The sequence below is a fragment of the Vulpes vulpes genome, chromosome 12 (genome assembly GCF_048418805.1).
Source record: "Vulpes vulpes isolate BD-2025 chromosome 12, VulVul3, whole genome shotgun sequence".
Classification (NCBI taxonomy): Eukaryota; Metazoa; Chordata; class Mammalia; order Carnivora; family Canidae; genus Vulpes; species Vulpes vulpes.
This window is the reverse complement of record NC_132791.1, coordinates 16183332-16198577: the sequence shown is the minus strand read 5'-3', so window position 1 is coordinate 16198577 and position 15246 is coordinate 16183332. Positions and strand designations below refer to the sequence as shown.

The 15246-nt window shown below is 44.9% G+C and overlaps 1 protein-coding gene across 2 annotated transcripts in view; it reads right to left on the bottom strand.

The window, feature by feature from the left end:
- GRIN3A (glutamate ionotropic receptor NMDA type subunit 3A) overlaps positions 1–15246 on the bottom strand; it is a 151288-nt gene that overhangs the window by 2085 nt on the left and 133957 nt on the right. Inside the window, exons 7-9 of one of the 2 annotated variants that reach the window (XM_026013172.2) lie at positions 7530–7694; positions 6631–6707; positions 1775–2103 (exon numbers count right to left, since the gene is read on the bottom strand). In XM_026013172.2, the coding sequence (XP_025868957.1) occupies positions 1775–2103; positions 6631–6707; positions 7530–7694 (571 nt within the window). Of the gene's footprint in view, positions 1–913; positions 2104–6630; positions 6708–7529; positions 7695–15246 lie in introns of those variants that run through there. The other variant, XM_026013173.2, reaches the window with a different exon arrangement.

The window sequence follows — 15246 nt, the reverse complement described above, 5'->3', positions numbered from 1 at the left end:
GGTTCTCTTTCCCTGGGGGCCTGGGTAGCTCCTGGTGGGAACGCAGGAGAAATTTTTTGATTGCGAGCCCTTCCAGGGATGGGAAGCTGTTCCAGGGCACAGTGCGGGGACAGTGCTGTGGATTCGTTGTGCGCATTCCCGTTGATGAGTCCGGAGCAAAGGAAGTGATAAACGAAGTCTCGTCCTAAGTGGTCCCCTGGGGTGGGAGCGGCTGTGTGGAAGGTGAATCAGCAGGTGTGTGCTAACATCTAAAAACCTCTTAAAAAGGCTCTTCTCTCCAGGCTGGGAGCAGCCATCGTTCTAGAACAGTGCTTCCTGAAGAGGAATTTTTGGATCACGTGTGTCAGTCACCTGGGGGAGTGGGGTTAACAGGTTTCTTAGCCAGACTCCCCACCACTTCTGGGAAAAAAAGGCCCTGGCAATCAGCATTCTAACGGGTTCCTAGCTGCTTCCCATCTACTCTAGCCCTGGGAACCGATGTGCCACGGTTCCCCATGACGTGCCCTTCCTGCATGTGTGACCACGCCGGTGCACCCGGGACACGGATGCTTAGGCAGAGGGGGAGGGGAAGCCAGGTTACTGATGATCAGTTCCTTGGGGGCGTCCGATGGGGCCTAGGGGAGAATGGGAGGGACCACATCTGGCCACAGCCCCTCAGGGAGGAGTGGGTGTCGGGCTGGGAGACTGCTCGGTGGTTACCTGTACAGAGATGGACGGCACAGGGCGCACCGTCCCAAATGTTAAAGCTTGTGGTGTTTGCAGGGGAGGTCCGCTTTTGGGATTCCTAGAGCTCAGGGGCTAATGTGTGGTTCGCAGAGCCTTTTAACTCAACCCACAGTGCCAGCTCGCGTGCCCCGTGTGGGCAATAAGCAGGGATAGTCCGGTTTCATCTAAGGCCACGTCCTTGCTTTGCTTTTTTTTTTTTTTTTTCCTTTATCAAAGGCACACTCTGTTGCGGAGATGCTTTGCTAGATTAGAAGTACAGTCCTATGCATGCATTAGCCAAATTGTTTTTTCTGGCCCAGCGCTTTGGTTCTTCAGCATGATGGCCGTTTTTAACACCTCTTTTGTCTGTCCTCTGTTCCCTCTCACCACATCCCTGTCCCCTTCCAGAGTGGCAGGTAAGCCGTTCCTACTAAATGTTGGTGAGGATGGTGCTGGCGATGCGGGACCCTCTCAGAAAACATGACTCTAATCAATCCTTGGTCTGCTGTGACGCTAATGAGTTCACTTCATTATTTACAGACCCACACCTCTGGCTCTTATCCGGCTCCCCGGTCAGAATGTAGGAACAAGTCTAGATGGGGGGAGTTAGATCAAAAGCCACAACCCTGGAGAATCCTGTTCCATACTAAAAATAAAACCAGGTATGAGTAAGCATCTATCTCTTGTTGGTGACAGTGCAGAGAAAGGGCTAAAACCCCGAACTACTAGTGTGGCACCCGGTGAGAAGGTTAGCAGGAGCCAGGGTTGCCTGGTCATTCATAGATCCTTTCCACAGAGTTTACCCCTAAGTTACCATCCCTGCTCCGAAAGACCCCTTACCCTGGAGAGCTAGGGAGTCGGCTTGGGAAGGGTGACTGATCACCCAAAAATCAGGCTGTGGCTGATTTTTAGGCTAGGATGGGCAGACTTGACCTCTAAGAAGACCTAGACCTCCATTCCCCACACTTTTGTCAGTAGTTACAAAAGAGCATCGCAAAGTGTCTCAAGGGCTCAGAGGAATGCCCAGAACCGAGAAGGGGAGCGGCAGGCAGGGTCACCTAGGACTCACAAGTCCGGTTTGTCCTTTGATACTCTTCAAGCTCCGTCTTCCTGCTCACAGCCAGCTGCAGCTCCTGCCGGATCACCTGAATCTGCTTCTCGAGCTCTGAGAGTTCCTGCATCACTGAGTTCCGAGCTCCACTTAGGGAGTCCGCCTTCCCGTTGGTGGTCAGCGAGGCAGGGAGCTCTCTCCTCCTTGGAGGGAGCGGGATGTCCTGGTGGGTCCGGACGCTCAGCTGGTTTTGTCCTCCCTCATCACTGAAGATGTACTTTCGCCGGTTATCATGACTCAGATTGGAAGTATTCCACACAGTGAGCTGACGGGGTCCCACACTGGACCTGGGAAACAAAGACACTTTAGATTCACCTTCCACTCTGCAGCTCTCAAAAGTGCTGCTCCCCATCTGTTGGCCATTTCAAACTGAATATGGAGCTGGGTGTGTATTCAGAGAGGAAGTAACAAAGCCACGGATGGACTACCTGCTGAGGTGGTGTAGGGACAAAAAGAGCCATTTTACTGTTCTTTTCAACTGAAGTTCAAAGCTTTGCCAAGACTTCCGCTGCCCTGAAATTGGAATGGATCATTGGGAGGGCGGAGGGACCAGGGTGTGGCATATATCTTTTATGAAGAACCTTGGCCGTCTTTCCATTTCCTTCCTACCGGTGAGGCTGAGCGAGCAGCACTGCCTTGAAACATTCAATGGCTACAAAAATGGTGCTTTAGTAAAAGTGAGAATCTGTTTATTCACCTCTTGGACTCTAAGCATAAGCCTGCTGATAGATACCATAAAACAGCTCATCCTCTGTCCCATAGGACTACCCTGATGTTTACTACTTGAGTTTGAGGAGAATAAAAACATTCAAGCTGCGGGTTTCAGCCAAAAGTGTTCCATTATAGGGAAGACTTTATGTGGGTTGAGAATGATAGCTCAGGTCTGAAGCTAAAAAGAAACCCCAAGAAAGCCTCAAATTCTTGCTGGAATAATGAAAGTCAATAGAAATAGATTCACAACCTTCTTTCAAGCCTGAAAGAATTCCACTGTCTCGGAGAGATGGCTGTGAACAGCAAGAGCTACTGCTGGACAGGCCCAAGAGAAGGGGGATTTGGTGCCCGAAATAAACTTTGACAGTTAGATGCAGTGAGAAGAGTTTCTTGCCATAAGAACAGACTAGAGCCCTAAGCAGCATGGCAGTTGCTGTCTTCTACTCTTGTAGGAGGAGGAGGGTTATGACCATTTTTGCATTTGGCCATGGGGCGAACCTAAGTAGAAACGCTCTGTTAAGTTCTTGTGCTTTTGTTCCCAACGATGTAACTGAATCAAGACTTTATTTCTGGGCTCTTTCTTCCCAGGAGAAGAAGGGGAGGACCTCCAGGGGAAGGAGTAGAGGGAGGGCCAATAAAGTCTTGATTCAGTTACATGGATGAGAACAGAAACACAAGGACTTAATAGGATGATTCTGTTTCATTTTGCCCTCTGGTTGACTGCAGAAATGGTCATAATCCTTTATTCCTCCTTTCCATCCATGTCCCTCGGTACTGGGACTTTGTGGCTCAGCTCTATCAAGGAGGATTCAAGGGGAGAAAGTCTGGCTTTCCCTCCTTCTTGAATTTAGTCTGGTTTCATGACTTGTTTTGGGCCAAACTAGCAGAAATGGCAGGCAGCAGTTCCACACTTAAACTTTTAAGAAGCCTCGTCCACCTCCACTAAGGGTTTCTCTCAGAATCCTGCTGCCGCAGTGTGAACAAGTCCAGACCGATCTGCTGATGATAACGGAGAATGTGGAGAGAGTTCCCAGTCTCCCCAGTGGACCCAGCTGAGGCCATACACCCACCAGCCCTTAGCTGCTTTCCCCCCTCTCCACAAGCTGCCTGCAGATGTATGGGCAAATGTAGCCAAGATCAGCCAAAGTCTGGCCCAGACCAGTAAACTGCACAGCTGACCCATAGATTGCTAACTCGCAGTTGTTTAAAAAATTAAGTTATTGAGATAATTTTCTCACACACCAAAAACTAAGATACCTGCCCCAAGCTACTAAAACGCATATTCCAAACTACCCTGCAGTTCATTTACATTTCTCATAGTCGCATATAAATGAGTGAGTGGCACCAGAGCTTGACTTTCATGTGTCCTAGGCAGAGTAAAAGTCTATAATGAACCCACTTAGAGCTCCGCTGGCTTTAAACCTGGGTCAGGGGTATGGTTAAAATTTTAAATTCTAGTCCTATAGTTCCCTTTAATTTTTCCTTCAAATCTCTTCCAGTTGAATTTGAAAAATTTCGAGACAATCTTGTTTGTGTTTGTGTTATGTGGATTATAATTTTTTTATACCTTCGGGCAAGGAGAAAGGGAAAATGAGGGTGTATTAGAAACCTAGTGGGATGAAGTATAGACCAAAACTTATATGAAATCCCAGGTTGAATACACCAAAGACTGGGTAGTGTCTTGCAATATTTACTTTTTTCTCTGCATTAAATGGAAAAAGAGCAACATCTACTTTGGTATCATGGCCCAGAATTTCTTTAGGCCTTTGCTCAAATCCATATGTTAATCATTTGTTCATCTATTTTTTTTTAAGCTCAATTAAATATTTATTTTCCAGAGGGTACACACACATCCATCGTCCCTGGTCCTCAGGGCCAGACTCATCTGCATACACCCACTTATCTATGGTTTTATTCATTCTATAAATATAGAGCATGCTGGAAGGATGCCAAATTGTAGCAGGCCCAGGCATTTGTGTAGGTACTCTTCCAAAAAAGAGGGAAAGAGTTTTCGACCCAACAAACCTAACTGTAGTACCACAGAATGATTCATAGTAGGACACCTGCACATTTTCCTGGCATGTCCAGGCAACCACAGAAATCAGGCAAGTAGAGATAGCCAATCTGGTTTTCTCCAGAGCTTTGTGCATATATCTGGGAATAGAATATAGAGAAATAAGCAAAAGCTGGATTCCATCACAAACTCTATCAAGTGCCCTGGTAATTGACATGTGGCTCTGGGCCACCTATGAATAGAAGATGACAGATACTGATGTCAGAATTGGTTTCTCATTGGAGGCCTCTTCAGCATTTTGTTATGTTTTCTATGGAAACTTCCTGAGCCTTGGCATGTAAGGTGACCAGTGGGTGAACTGCACTTGGCACTTAAAATGAGCAAAACGAGCTTCCACAGACCAATTCTGTAACCTTGGAGTTCAATACTCCACTGGAGCATTCAGAAAAGGGATGACAGCTGTGGGACCTCAAACACTCACTGCATTTGAAAGGTTATGGCTGGGTGTTGGGTAGTAGGGAGGTGGCACCGGAAGTGCAGGCCCAAGGTAAGCCAGGAGGGCATGTTCTGCTTTAGTGCCTCAAAATAAGGGTCTTCAGGAGGGAATCTGCCAAGAAAGTGCATACACTGAGTGAAAGACACATTTGGTGCCCAACTCAGGTGAGAGAGATGTGACTAGGAATCACACCACGGCTGGAAATGGGATCACTGGGCTTCCTGTTTCTATTATGGCTGGTAAACAAATGCTTTGTCATGAGATGATGTCTTTGCTGCTATGTCTGTCTGTGTTCCTCTGGTTAAAAATTTGTTTTAATTGCAGAAAGAATACATGTAACATGACACAGGACAGCTGTGACCTGATTAGTCTACAGCTTGTCGCTGACAGGGCTGCAACATGATCCAGGAATACCACAGACTGAGAGGGCGAGAAGTGCTCACTGACTGGAAAGAGAGGCTTCCAGAGAGAACGGAAATGGTTCTGACAAGCTAGATGCACACTGGAGACATGGGCACAGCAGCCGTCCCAGAGGAGGTATAAACAATGAAAATGAATGATGCCTTTCACCCCCTTTTTCCTTTTCCTCGATTAGGAGTGGGAAATGTGAGGGGCAGATTTCAAAATCACCCAGAAAGCCAAGCTTTGAGCTGATGATCTGCCACAGATGAGAGTCATTTAGAGGCAGTGCCCTGAACTGAAGGCTCTGGTGTAAGGGAGGAAGAGGAGGAGGAAGAGGAGGAGGAGGAGGATGAGGAGGATGAGGAGGAGAGGAGGGCCACCGGGGCAGCATGCAGCACAGCCGGCCCCTTTAGCTGCACCAGTCATCCACAGGCTGGATGTGGGGAAGGCGGGAAGCTTCGGTGTTCAGATGTCCTCTCTGCATTTACTGCTTGTTACTTCCGATCCATGAGACGCTTTGCTGGGCATTTGTAAGTAAGAGTGCCAGGAAACGAATTAAGCAGAACACGTCTGTTGCATATTTCAAATATTCCTAGGAGTGCTGGAAAGGAGTGGGGAGCAGAAAGGCCCCACGGAGCCCACATGCCAGAAAGGGCACACTGCAGGAAACGAATTGTGTGCAGTACTCATGAATTAGGGTTTGCGTGTATTTTGTGCACAAGAACAAGAGCTAAAATAGCTTCATTCCCGGGGCTTTACCTGTATTATTATCTCAATGAATCCTTACAGCCTCTCTAGGAAGTGAGTACTGTTTTTATCTCAATTTCACAAATGAGGACATTGAGGCCCAGAGAAGTTAAATAAATAATTTGCCAAGCCACACATATGGCAAGTTGTCTGGGACAGGTTATGATCCAGGTGCCTGACTCCAGAGACCACAGCCGTGCTTTTAACCATACGTGGCCTATAATGCATTTCCCTGTCCATTATGTACAGAGAATTTTTTTTTTATTCTGTCCTATTTCTGTTTGAAACCACACATACTCTTACTGGTTGTGTTATCAACAACTTGGTCCTGATCTGATCTGAATTACTTACACATAATTGCCCCTATGTGTAGGGAGACCCAGTTACATGTCTCCGCTTTTATTTTCACAAACATAAAGACACCTGGCCCTGGCCTCTTCTTACCTCTTTTCCACACGTTTTGTCTTGAAACGCTGCCGCTTTTCCTCTCCAAATGATGTGTTTAGTGCTCTGTGTAATCTCTGGCAGGAAGAACAGATTCACACGTAGAGATTATTAGAAACATACAGTTAATTGTGTATCTCACGGTTAACAGATCTTGGGCTCTCGAAACAAATTTCCAGGGATGCCCGAAAACGGATCAACCTTCAGCCCGAAATCTCAAGAGAACCAAATTCTAAGATATTATTCTTATCTAGAGGGGGAAATAAAAAAAATAACTTGGTAGGAAGCTTAGAAATGCTCTGGTTTGTAAAAAGGCACATGATACAATGAAGATACAACTAGCGTGTGGGGCAAAGGGCCTTGCAGAAGTGCTAGAGAGGAGTGTCAAAAACTTAAGTGCTGGCATCTGGGTTACTTGACAGAAATTCCATCCTGTGGCACTCGGCTTTGGCACCAGCCAACTTCAAAGCTCAGGGCCACTGAAGATGGGGACAGAACAAGGGCTGCTGGGTTCATCTAAAGGGCAACAGGGACTTCAAGCTCACTTAAGGAGTTTCAATTCTGGCTAGAAAAGTCTTTAGGAAATACACCTCTCACACCATCTCTTCAGGTTGTCACTATTAAGTGAAACGAGGCTGAAAACAATTCTATGGCTTCCATGTGGGCAATAGTGGAGGGTTCCATGAAAGGACGGGGAGTTTTGGGGTAGGCTAATTTAAGAGGGAAGCGAATTAATGAGATAGAAGGAAAAAAAAATGAGATAGAAGGAACTCCGTCTTCTACACCAACTGTCTACACCACCCTAGTTTTCTTGGGAACTTGTCACCCATCTGACTTGGCCTCTCCCATCAGTGGGAGTTCTGAGGTTAGGATACTGGGCAGGATGCTGTGGCACTCACCTGGCTGGTATGGAGCCAGTACTGTAGCCTAGATTTGTTCTTGATTCGTGGTAGTAGGAGCCTGTACACTATGTGCTCACCAATGGTTGTCAAGATGGATAGACCAAATCCGATGCACAGCAGCACGAAAAGTCCAGAGAAGTGTTTGATGCCCATTTGCAAAGTCTATGGCGGAACAGGAAAGGAAAGGCCATGAATGTGTTGCTTCACCTGGCCCCATGCTGATACATGTTCCTGGGACCCAACGAGAGCTGGAGATCACCCCTCCCTGTGTGCTTGACCGGCTTCACTACAACGTGTTGTGGATGAACCAGCCTGGACCGAGGGCCACTGCCCGGAACGCTTCCTGGGAGTCCTATCGTATGACTGGTCCCAGTGTCTGGACCACCCTATAGACTCTAGAGAGAGACTGAGAGGTAGAGGGACACAGACCAAGAATTGAAACAATTTAATTTCCTAAAGTGCTGCAGAGTTGTCAAGGAAAGAACCTTTCTCAGGGACACAGAACGAGTAGGTTTAAGGGGAAGAGATGATGAGTTCAATAATTTTGACATTTAGATCTGGTGGGAACATGGAAATCATCCACTTCAATGTTCTCATTTTACAGATGAGGAACCTGGGACCAGGGGAGTGAAGTAAATTCAGGCAGGCCACAAAATTAGTCACAGAGGAGGAAAAGATAGGACCTAATATTTATTGACTGCTTACTTTTTTTTGCACTGATCTAGGTATTAAAACCACAATTTACAGTTGAAGACACTGAAGTCCTTGCAGCTTTTAAGTGACAAAGCTGGTCTATAAGTCCATGTTTGTTTAGCTATGAAGCCTGGGCTCTTTCTGCTGTACCCCAGAACAGCAGCTAGGGCACCTGGGTGGCTCAGTCGATTAAGTGTCCAACTCTTGATTTTGGCTCAGGTCATGATCTCAGGGTCATGGGATCGAGCCCCAGGTTGGGCTCTGCACTGGGCTTGGAGCCTGCTTGAGATTCTCAATAGTTACAACAACTATATGTGGCAGGTACTTTGCTAAGTGGTTTACATATGAGATCTAAGAGAATCCTCACGAGTTCTCTATGAAATGGGTATTTATTATTCAGTCACGGGTATCAATGACTACAGAAAAGACAGACTTTTGACACAGTGAGTGTGTATTTCAGGCACTGGTTGAGAAGTACCACAGGATTCGGATAGGAGGGTTACGTCCCTGCCTTTAATGGGCTTGAGTCTAGGGAGGAAGCAAACAATTTATACCCCATGATACAGACACTGATCCATGCCTTCTCAGTTTTGTGGAGAAGTGGGCTCATGGGATAAGACGTAAAGGGAGAGAGGTAGAATGTGGAGGCTTGGGTGAGACGTAAGCACTCTGAAGTTTGCAGAAACAGGGAAAGAAGTGACGTCTGGCACCAGTGATGTAGGGGGTTGTGAAGCAGACCGTGGTGGCTGAGGGGTAGGTGGTGCAGGAGGCATGTGCTGTGAGGAAGAACCATACCAAGCAAGTCCTCGGATGCCAGTGCTTAGAAGCCTGATGTCATCCCTCTGCCGGGGGCTTTTGGTCATCATCCTCATCACTGATAATTATTTATCACTTAATATGTGGCAGGCACAGCTTTGAACACTTTATCACTCACAACTTGCTTACTATTCATAACAACCTATGAGGTAGTTATTGTCATTGCCTCCATTCTATAGGTGAGGAAACTTAGGAACAAAATAACTTAGCTACTTGTCCAAGGTCACACAACCAGCCAAGATTAGAGCTGGGGTTCAAAGTCAGGCAGTCTAGCTCCAGAGCCTATATTTTTGATCACCCTCAAATGACGGATGTCAGTGTCCTCCCATTCTCTTGAAGGGAGTTTCCTTTCTTCCATTCTCCCCGCCTCTACCTCCAGTCCCGAAGAAACACTTAGCCAGACATGGTTCAGGCATGGGTCCGTCTACTAGGTATGCCAGGAAGTCCATCTGGGGGCAGCGTTCAGAGGTAGAACTTGGGGACTCCAGTGGAGTCTGGGCATGAAATCTCTTTCTCCATGACAGTACATCCTCCAGCGATGGCTCTGCATCAGTGACAGATGCTAGGATCCCTGGAGAACTAATGACTGGAGGTGAGCAGAGGCATGACCTGGTCTAGGCCACTGAGAACAAGGCAAGATACCTGGGCAGACCACCTGAGACAATGAGGCAGAAGCCCAGCCCTAGGGAATAAGGAATGCTGCTCTAGGAAAGGGAAGAGGTGTGTCAGGTCCGGAGAGCTACACAAGTACTAGGGCTTCTCCTGGGACATCTCTGCACAAGTGGTGACCAACTGTGTAACGCTGACCTCCAGAAAGTAGGTTACAAATATGTCTGAAAATAGCCCTCGGGCGGGACCTGTCGTAATGCGTACAGGATATGGTTATTACGTAAGGATTCAGTGAGTTGTTGCTGCCATGGATGAAGAACAAAATGGGGGAATTCATTTTTGACGTTAACATCATCAAACATTTGGCACAACGCTTAACAGACTGGCACTTTCTTACAAGGTGCTGCCAAGACGACTGAGAAAAACGCAGCTTACGGTGAAACATCTTGCCTTTATTTTTTATTTTTATTTTTTTATGATAGGCACACAGTGAGAGAGAGAGAGAGGCAGAGACATAGGCAGAGGGAGAAGCAGGCCCCATGCACCAGGAGCCCGACGTGGGATTCGATCCTGGGTCTCCAGGATCCCGACGTGGGATTCGATCCTGGGTCTCCAGGATCGCACCCTGGGTCAAAGGCAGGCGCTAAACTGCTGTGCCACCCAGGGATCCCCACATCTTGCCTTTAAACACATGGCTCCCCCCTCTGTGTTTTTGTGCGTGACAATAACCAGTCTCATTTTCCTCTTATTACCTCAGTATCAAATAGGCTGTATTCAGTTTATTTTACACATTTTTCTTTAAATATTTATTTATTTATTTATTTATTTATTTATTTGATACAGTGGGCACATGAGCAGGGCGGTTGGCAGAGGGAGAGAATTTTTTTTTTTAAGATTTTATTTATTTATTCCTGAGAGACAGAGGGAGAGAGAGAGAGAGACAGTGAGAGAGAGAGAGGCAGAGACACAGGCAGAGGGAGAAGCAGGCTCCATGCGGGGAGCCCAATGCGGGACTCGATCCCGGGTCTCCAGGATCGGGCCCTGGGCTGAAGGCGGCACTAAACTGCTGAGCCACCCGGGCTGCCCGAGAGGGAGAGAATCTTGAGCAGACTCCGACACGGTGATTGATCTCATGACCCTGAGATCATGACCTGAGCGGATACCAAGAGTCAGACATTTAACCAACTGAGCCATCCAGGCACCCCCTCATTTTTTCCTTTAACTTGTTTACACCCATATACTAATAAACTAGTAGATAAAATTACTGTTTGTTTTAAATTGGGCAACTAATATGTGTGCCAGGCATCACATATGCATATTATGATTTTTAATACCCTTTAAATATTATTATCCCTATTTCACATTCAAGGAAACTGAGTCTCATAGAGATTAACTACCTTCCCCAAGATCTTACAAGCTAATAAATGGGGGAGCCAGGTTGTAGATCCAGGACTGTTTGATGCTAAATCCCATACTACCTTTCTTTTCTCTCTCTTTTAAAAAATATTTTATTTATTTATTCATGAGAGACACAGAAAGAGAGGCAAAGACACAGGCAGAGGGAGGAGAAGCAGGCTCCATGCAAGAAGCCCGATGTGGGACTGGATCCTGGGAATCTAGGATCATGCCCCGAGCCAAAGGCAGATGCTCAATTGCTGAGCCACCCAGGCGTCCCCCATACTACCTTTCAAGTGAATACCATTTATAGGTATCCCTTGCTACCTGAACTCTTACCGTCTATTTCCTAAAACAACGTGCAAATATTTTAATTCAAAACTCAACATCCGAATTGAAAATCCGCGATAATCTGCCTGTGAGCACCAACGAACATGTTTAACTTGTGTGTGAGTCTGAGTGATAAGATGTACAGCTGCAGTTGTAATTCAGCAATTCTTCTCCTCGGACGTGTTCCGTGTACTGCGCATTAGCTATGTGCATCTGCCCCACATACCACGTGAAAACTTTCTAATAAAGTGGAACTTGCTCAACTCCACATTTATCACTGGCCAGAGGAAGAAGAGAAACAGTGGATATTCAAAGTCATATCTTAAAAATACATTTAAGCAACACAGACAAAATGATGGGAGTATGAACATCCTGTTCAGAAATGCAATCAGAGCCCAATGGTGTGTTGTCAGGAGCTGCATAAATGACAACAAAGAAAGGCAAACAGACATAAGGTTTTTGTTTTCTTTATCCTGTGGCTTTGTCTGCAGCTTCATTTGATAGCTCACAGCCATACACTTCTGGGGTCTCAAGTCTGTCCTAGGATTTAGCCATGGGCAAATCTCGGCCATTTATGGCTTTTTTTCCATCATACACTCATGCTAGGCCATCCAATCTCACTGAGCTACCTCTTTAATCCATATGTAACCACTCAGAAAACTGCCTTGCTTGACTATTTTGCTAAATGTTATTTATATATGTTATGCTTCTTTAGCATTTTATTATTTACATTGGCATATATTCATTGCATTGTGGAGGGAAAACATACTCTGCATATCACACCCATGAATATCCAATAATTATGCATCAAATAATGAATAAGAAACGGTGTTTTAAATGCTTCCTATTATGCAGAAATCCTTGATGGACTGTTATATGCACTGTGCCTTAGATATTAAACACACGTGTCTAAGGGTGTTTTAGTGATATTTAAAACTGGTTGGGGTTTTTGGATGAAGTAGGAATGCTTTGTTTTTGGTTTTTCTTTTTTTATTTAAAACAATGGAAAGGACTCCCACAATCTAGAAGTTCACCAGCCAACGTATTTCCAGGAATGGACTAGATTCAGATAAAGGGAGATGCCTGTTGTGTCAAATGTTCTAAGTGGTCCCTGCCCAGATTATGAGTGCTCCCAGCATAAAGAGGCCAAGACCACCAATTTTGTTGCTGCCTAAACCGTGCTTTGCATCTTGCTCAGATGTGGACATTTGAAACATCTGACAGCTGGTTAGATGACTAATTCTGAAATCTCCAGCAAGAAATGCAGTTAGAGTGTTTCATGCATCATGCTTCAGATGTCACTGAGTCCAAAGAGCTAAGCCTTCCTAGCCCCCAGTACCTATCTCTCAACATACCAACTGCACACTTTCTCTGGTCCTCTAAGGAGTTGGCTATACTTGTTTTCAATTTCTCTGTCCCCATTCTCTTTTGAACTCATTCCATTTAGGCTTTTTGTCCCAACCTGTAACCTAGACAACTCGTGTCAAAGCCGTCAATGACCTCCACATTGCCAAATACAACAGTTTTCACCTTATTCATGTACCAGGTTGGACACCATTGATTATTTCATCCTCTTTGACATATTTTCTTCACTGCTTCTGGGATACCTCTCTGTTCTACTTCAGTCTTGCTTACTGGTTCCTCCCCATCTTTATGATCATAAATATTGGCATGCCTTAATTCTTTAGCTACATTCACTTTCTTGTCCAGACTCACGGCTATAAATCCTACCTACAGGCCAATGATTTCTAAATTTATATCTTCCCCAACTTCTTATTCAGTCTTGCTGCTAGGATATCTAACAGACATCTCAAGCTTAACACATTGAAATAAACTAATTTTCCTCCCTGACAACTGCTCCTCTCATAGTCTTTCTCTTAAGAGAATCCCCATCCTTGCTATCATTCAGGCAAAAAGTCTTAGAGTCATCTTTGCTCTCTTTCTTTAGCATCCATACCTAGTATGTCTGCAAATATGGCGAACCCTACCTTCAAAGTATACCTAGAATCTGATGACTTCCCACCACCTCAACCAACCACTCTGGTCTATGCCACCATCATTGCTCACTTGGACTATTGAAATAGCCTTCTATTTGGTTCTCTGATCCCCTCAGTCTGTCTTCTGCACAGCATCCAGCTTGGCTCCCTCAACAAAACATGTCATTCAATGTCTGGTGACGGTTTTCCATCTCCTCTAGAGTATACATGAGTTCTTACAATAGTCTAAATGACCTTCCATGATTTAGTCCTGTACTTCTGACTTCATATCCTTCCCTCACTTGTTCATTCTGCTCAGCTACTTGGGCTTCCTCTTGCTTAAGTCTATGGAGCAGTTGAGAGTCTTCATTTTCTGTGCTCTGCCTGCAACTCCTGCCAGTAATCAGTATTGTTCCTCTCCCTCATTTTCTTCAATTCTCTATTCAAATGTCATTTATCAATAAAGTCTCCCCTAACCATGTGGTTAAAAAGGGCAAAACTTCCTCCCCTTCCTTTTCTGGACACAACTTAACCCCCTTACTCTGCTTTATTTTTCTCCTAACATAATATATTTTATTTATTGCCTACTTCCCTTCTTACATAGAATGTAAGCTCCAAGAGGATAGGAGTTTTGTTCATCTTGTTCAGACTGTACCCTGATTGCCTAGAACAGTGCCTAGCATTTACTTGGTCTTCAATTAATATTTTTTGAAAGAACGGATGAAAGCATTCAAAAGCTAGAATCTTATTGTATAATGTAAATGTGTACCAGTTTTTCTCCCTGAACACGTTATTTTTTATTTTTTTAATAATAAATTTATTTTTTATTGGTGTTCAATTTGCCAACAATAGAATAACACTCAGTGTTCATCCCGTCAAGTGCCCTCCTCAGTGCTCGTCACCCATTCACCCCCCCCCCCCCCGCCCTCCTCCCCTTCCACCACCCCTAGTTCGTTTCCCAGAGTTAGGAGTCTTTATGTTCTGTCTCCCTTTATGATATTTCCTACCCATCTCTTCTCCTTTCCCTTCTACTCCCTGAACACTTTTGTATATCTCAGGAGATTTTTTAGAATAATTTTGTGAGGGAGAAAGAGATGGGTATTCTCAATTGATAGATGAGAAAACTGAGCTTGGAAAACTTGCCATCATGACTGCATAATACCAGTATTCATCACTCTGGGACCTAATTGGAGGGAAGTATATTTGCAATTAATAAAAAGTTAGAGATTGAATGCAGTAATTTCAGCTGACTTGTGTTGGGCATGTATTGTATTGATTTTATTTGTTTAGGACACTTTCCTTGGGGAAATGCGTAGTTTTCATTTATCAACCAATCAGACTCCTCATTGTTTGGTCCCTTAAAGCCAAGCATGTGACCTAAGGTAAGCCAATTTGCATTTGAAACAGAGATATTGGCATTGAAAGTTATTTGAGACTGAGTCATTTCCAGTGCCAATGCCTCAAAGTCATAGTCCCTGGAGTCCTGTGGTTCCTGAGGCATTATCAGTTATTCTTTTCCTTACTTCAAAACACTGAGCTCCCCACTATTCTTTTGATAATCCCCTTTTTTCTTGCTTAATCTGTTGCTTGCAACCAAAGAACATGACCCGATAGACTGCTTAAAGGACTAAGCTCCTCTAGCTCCAAGCTATAAATAGAACCTATCTTGAAATAGACTTTATTTCTCAATGTAGAACCCTGAAGTGAATTCATGAGTCTGTTCTAGGAAGATTTCTCTGATACAGTGAGGCTTTGCCTTTCTTTATATGCCTCCAAAAGTTTGGTGTATAGTAGGTGTTCAATACATGCCTATTAAATACAATATGTATCTGAAAAGAAACTTAGTTACAGTTAATCTCAAGATTTCCAGTACCCATTAAAGTAGGCTTCCCCCA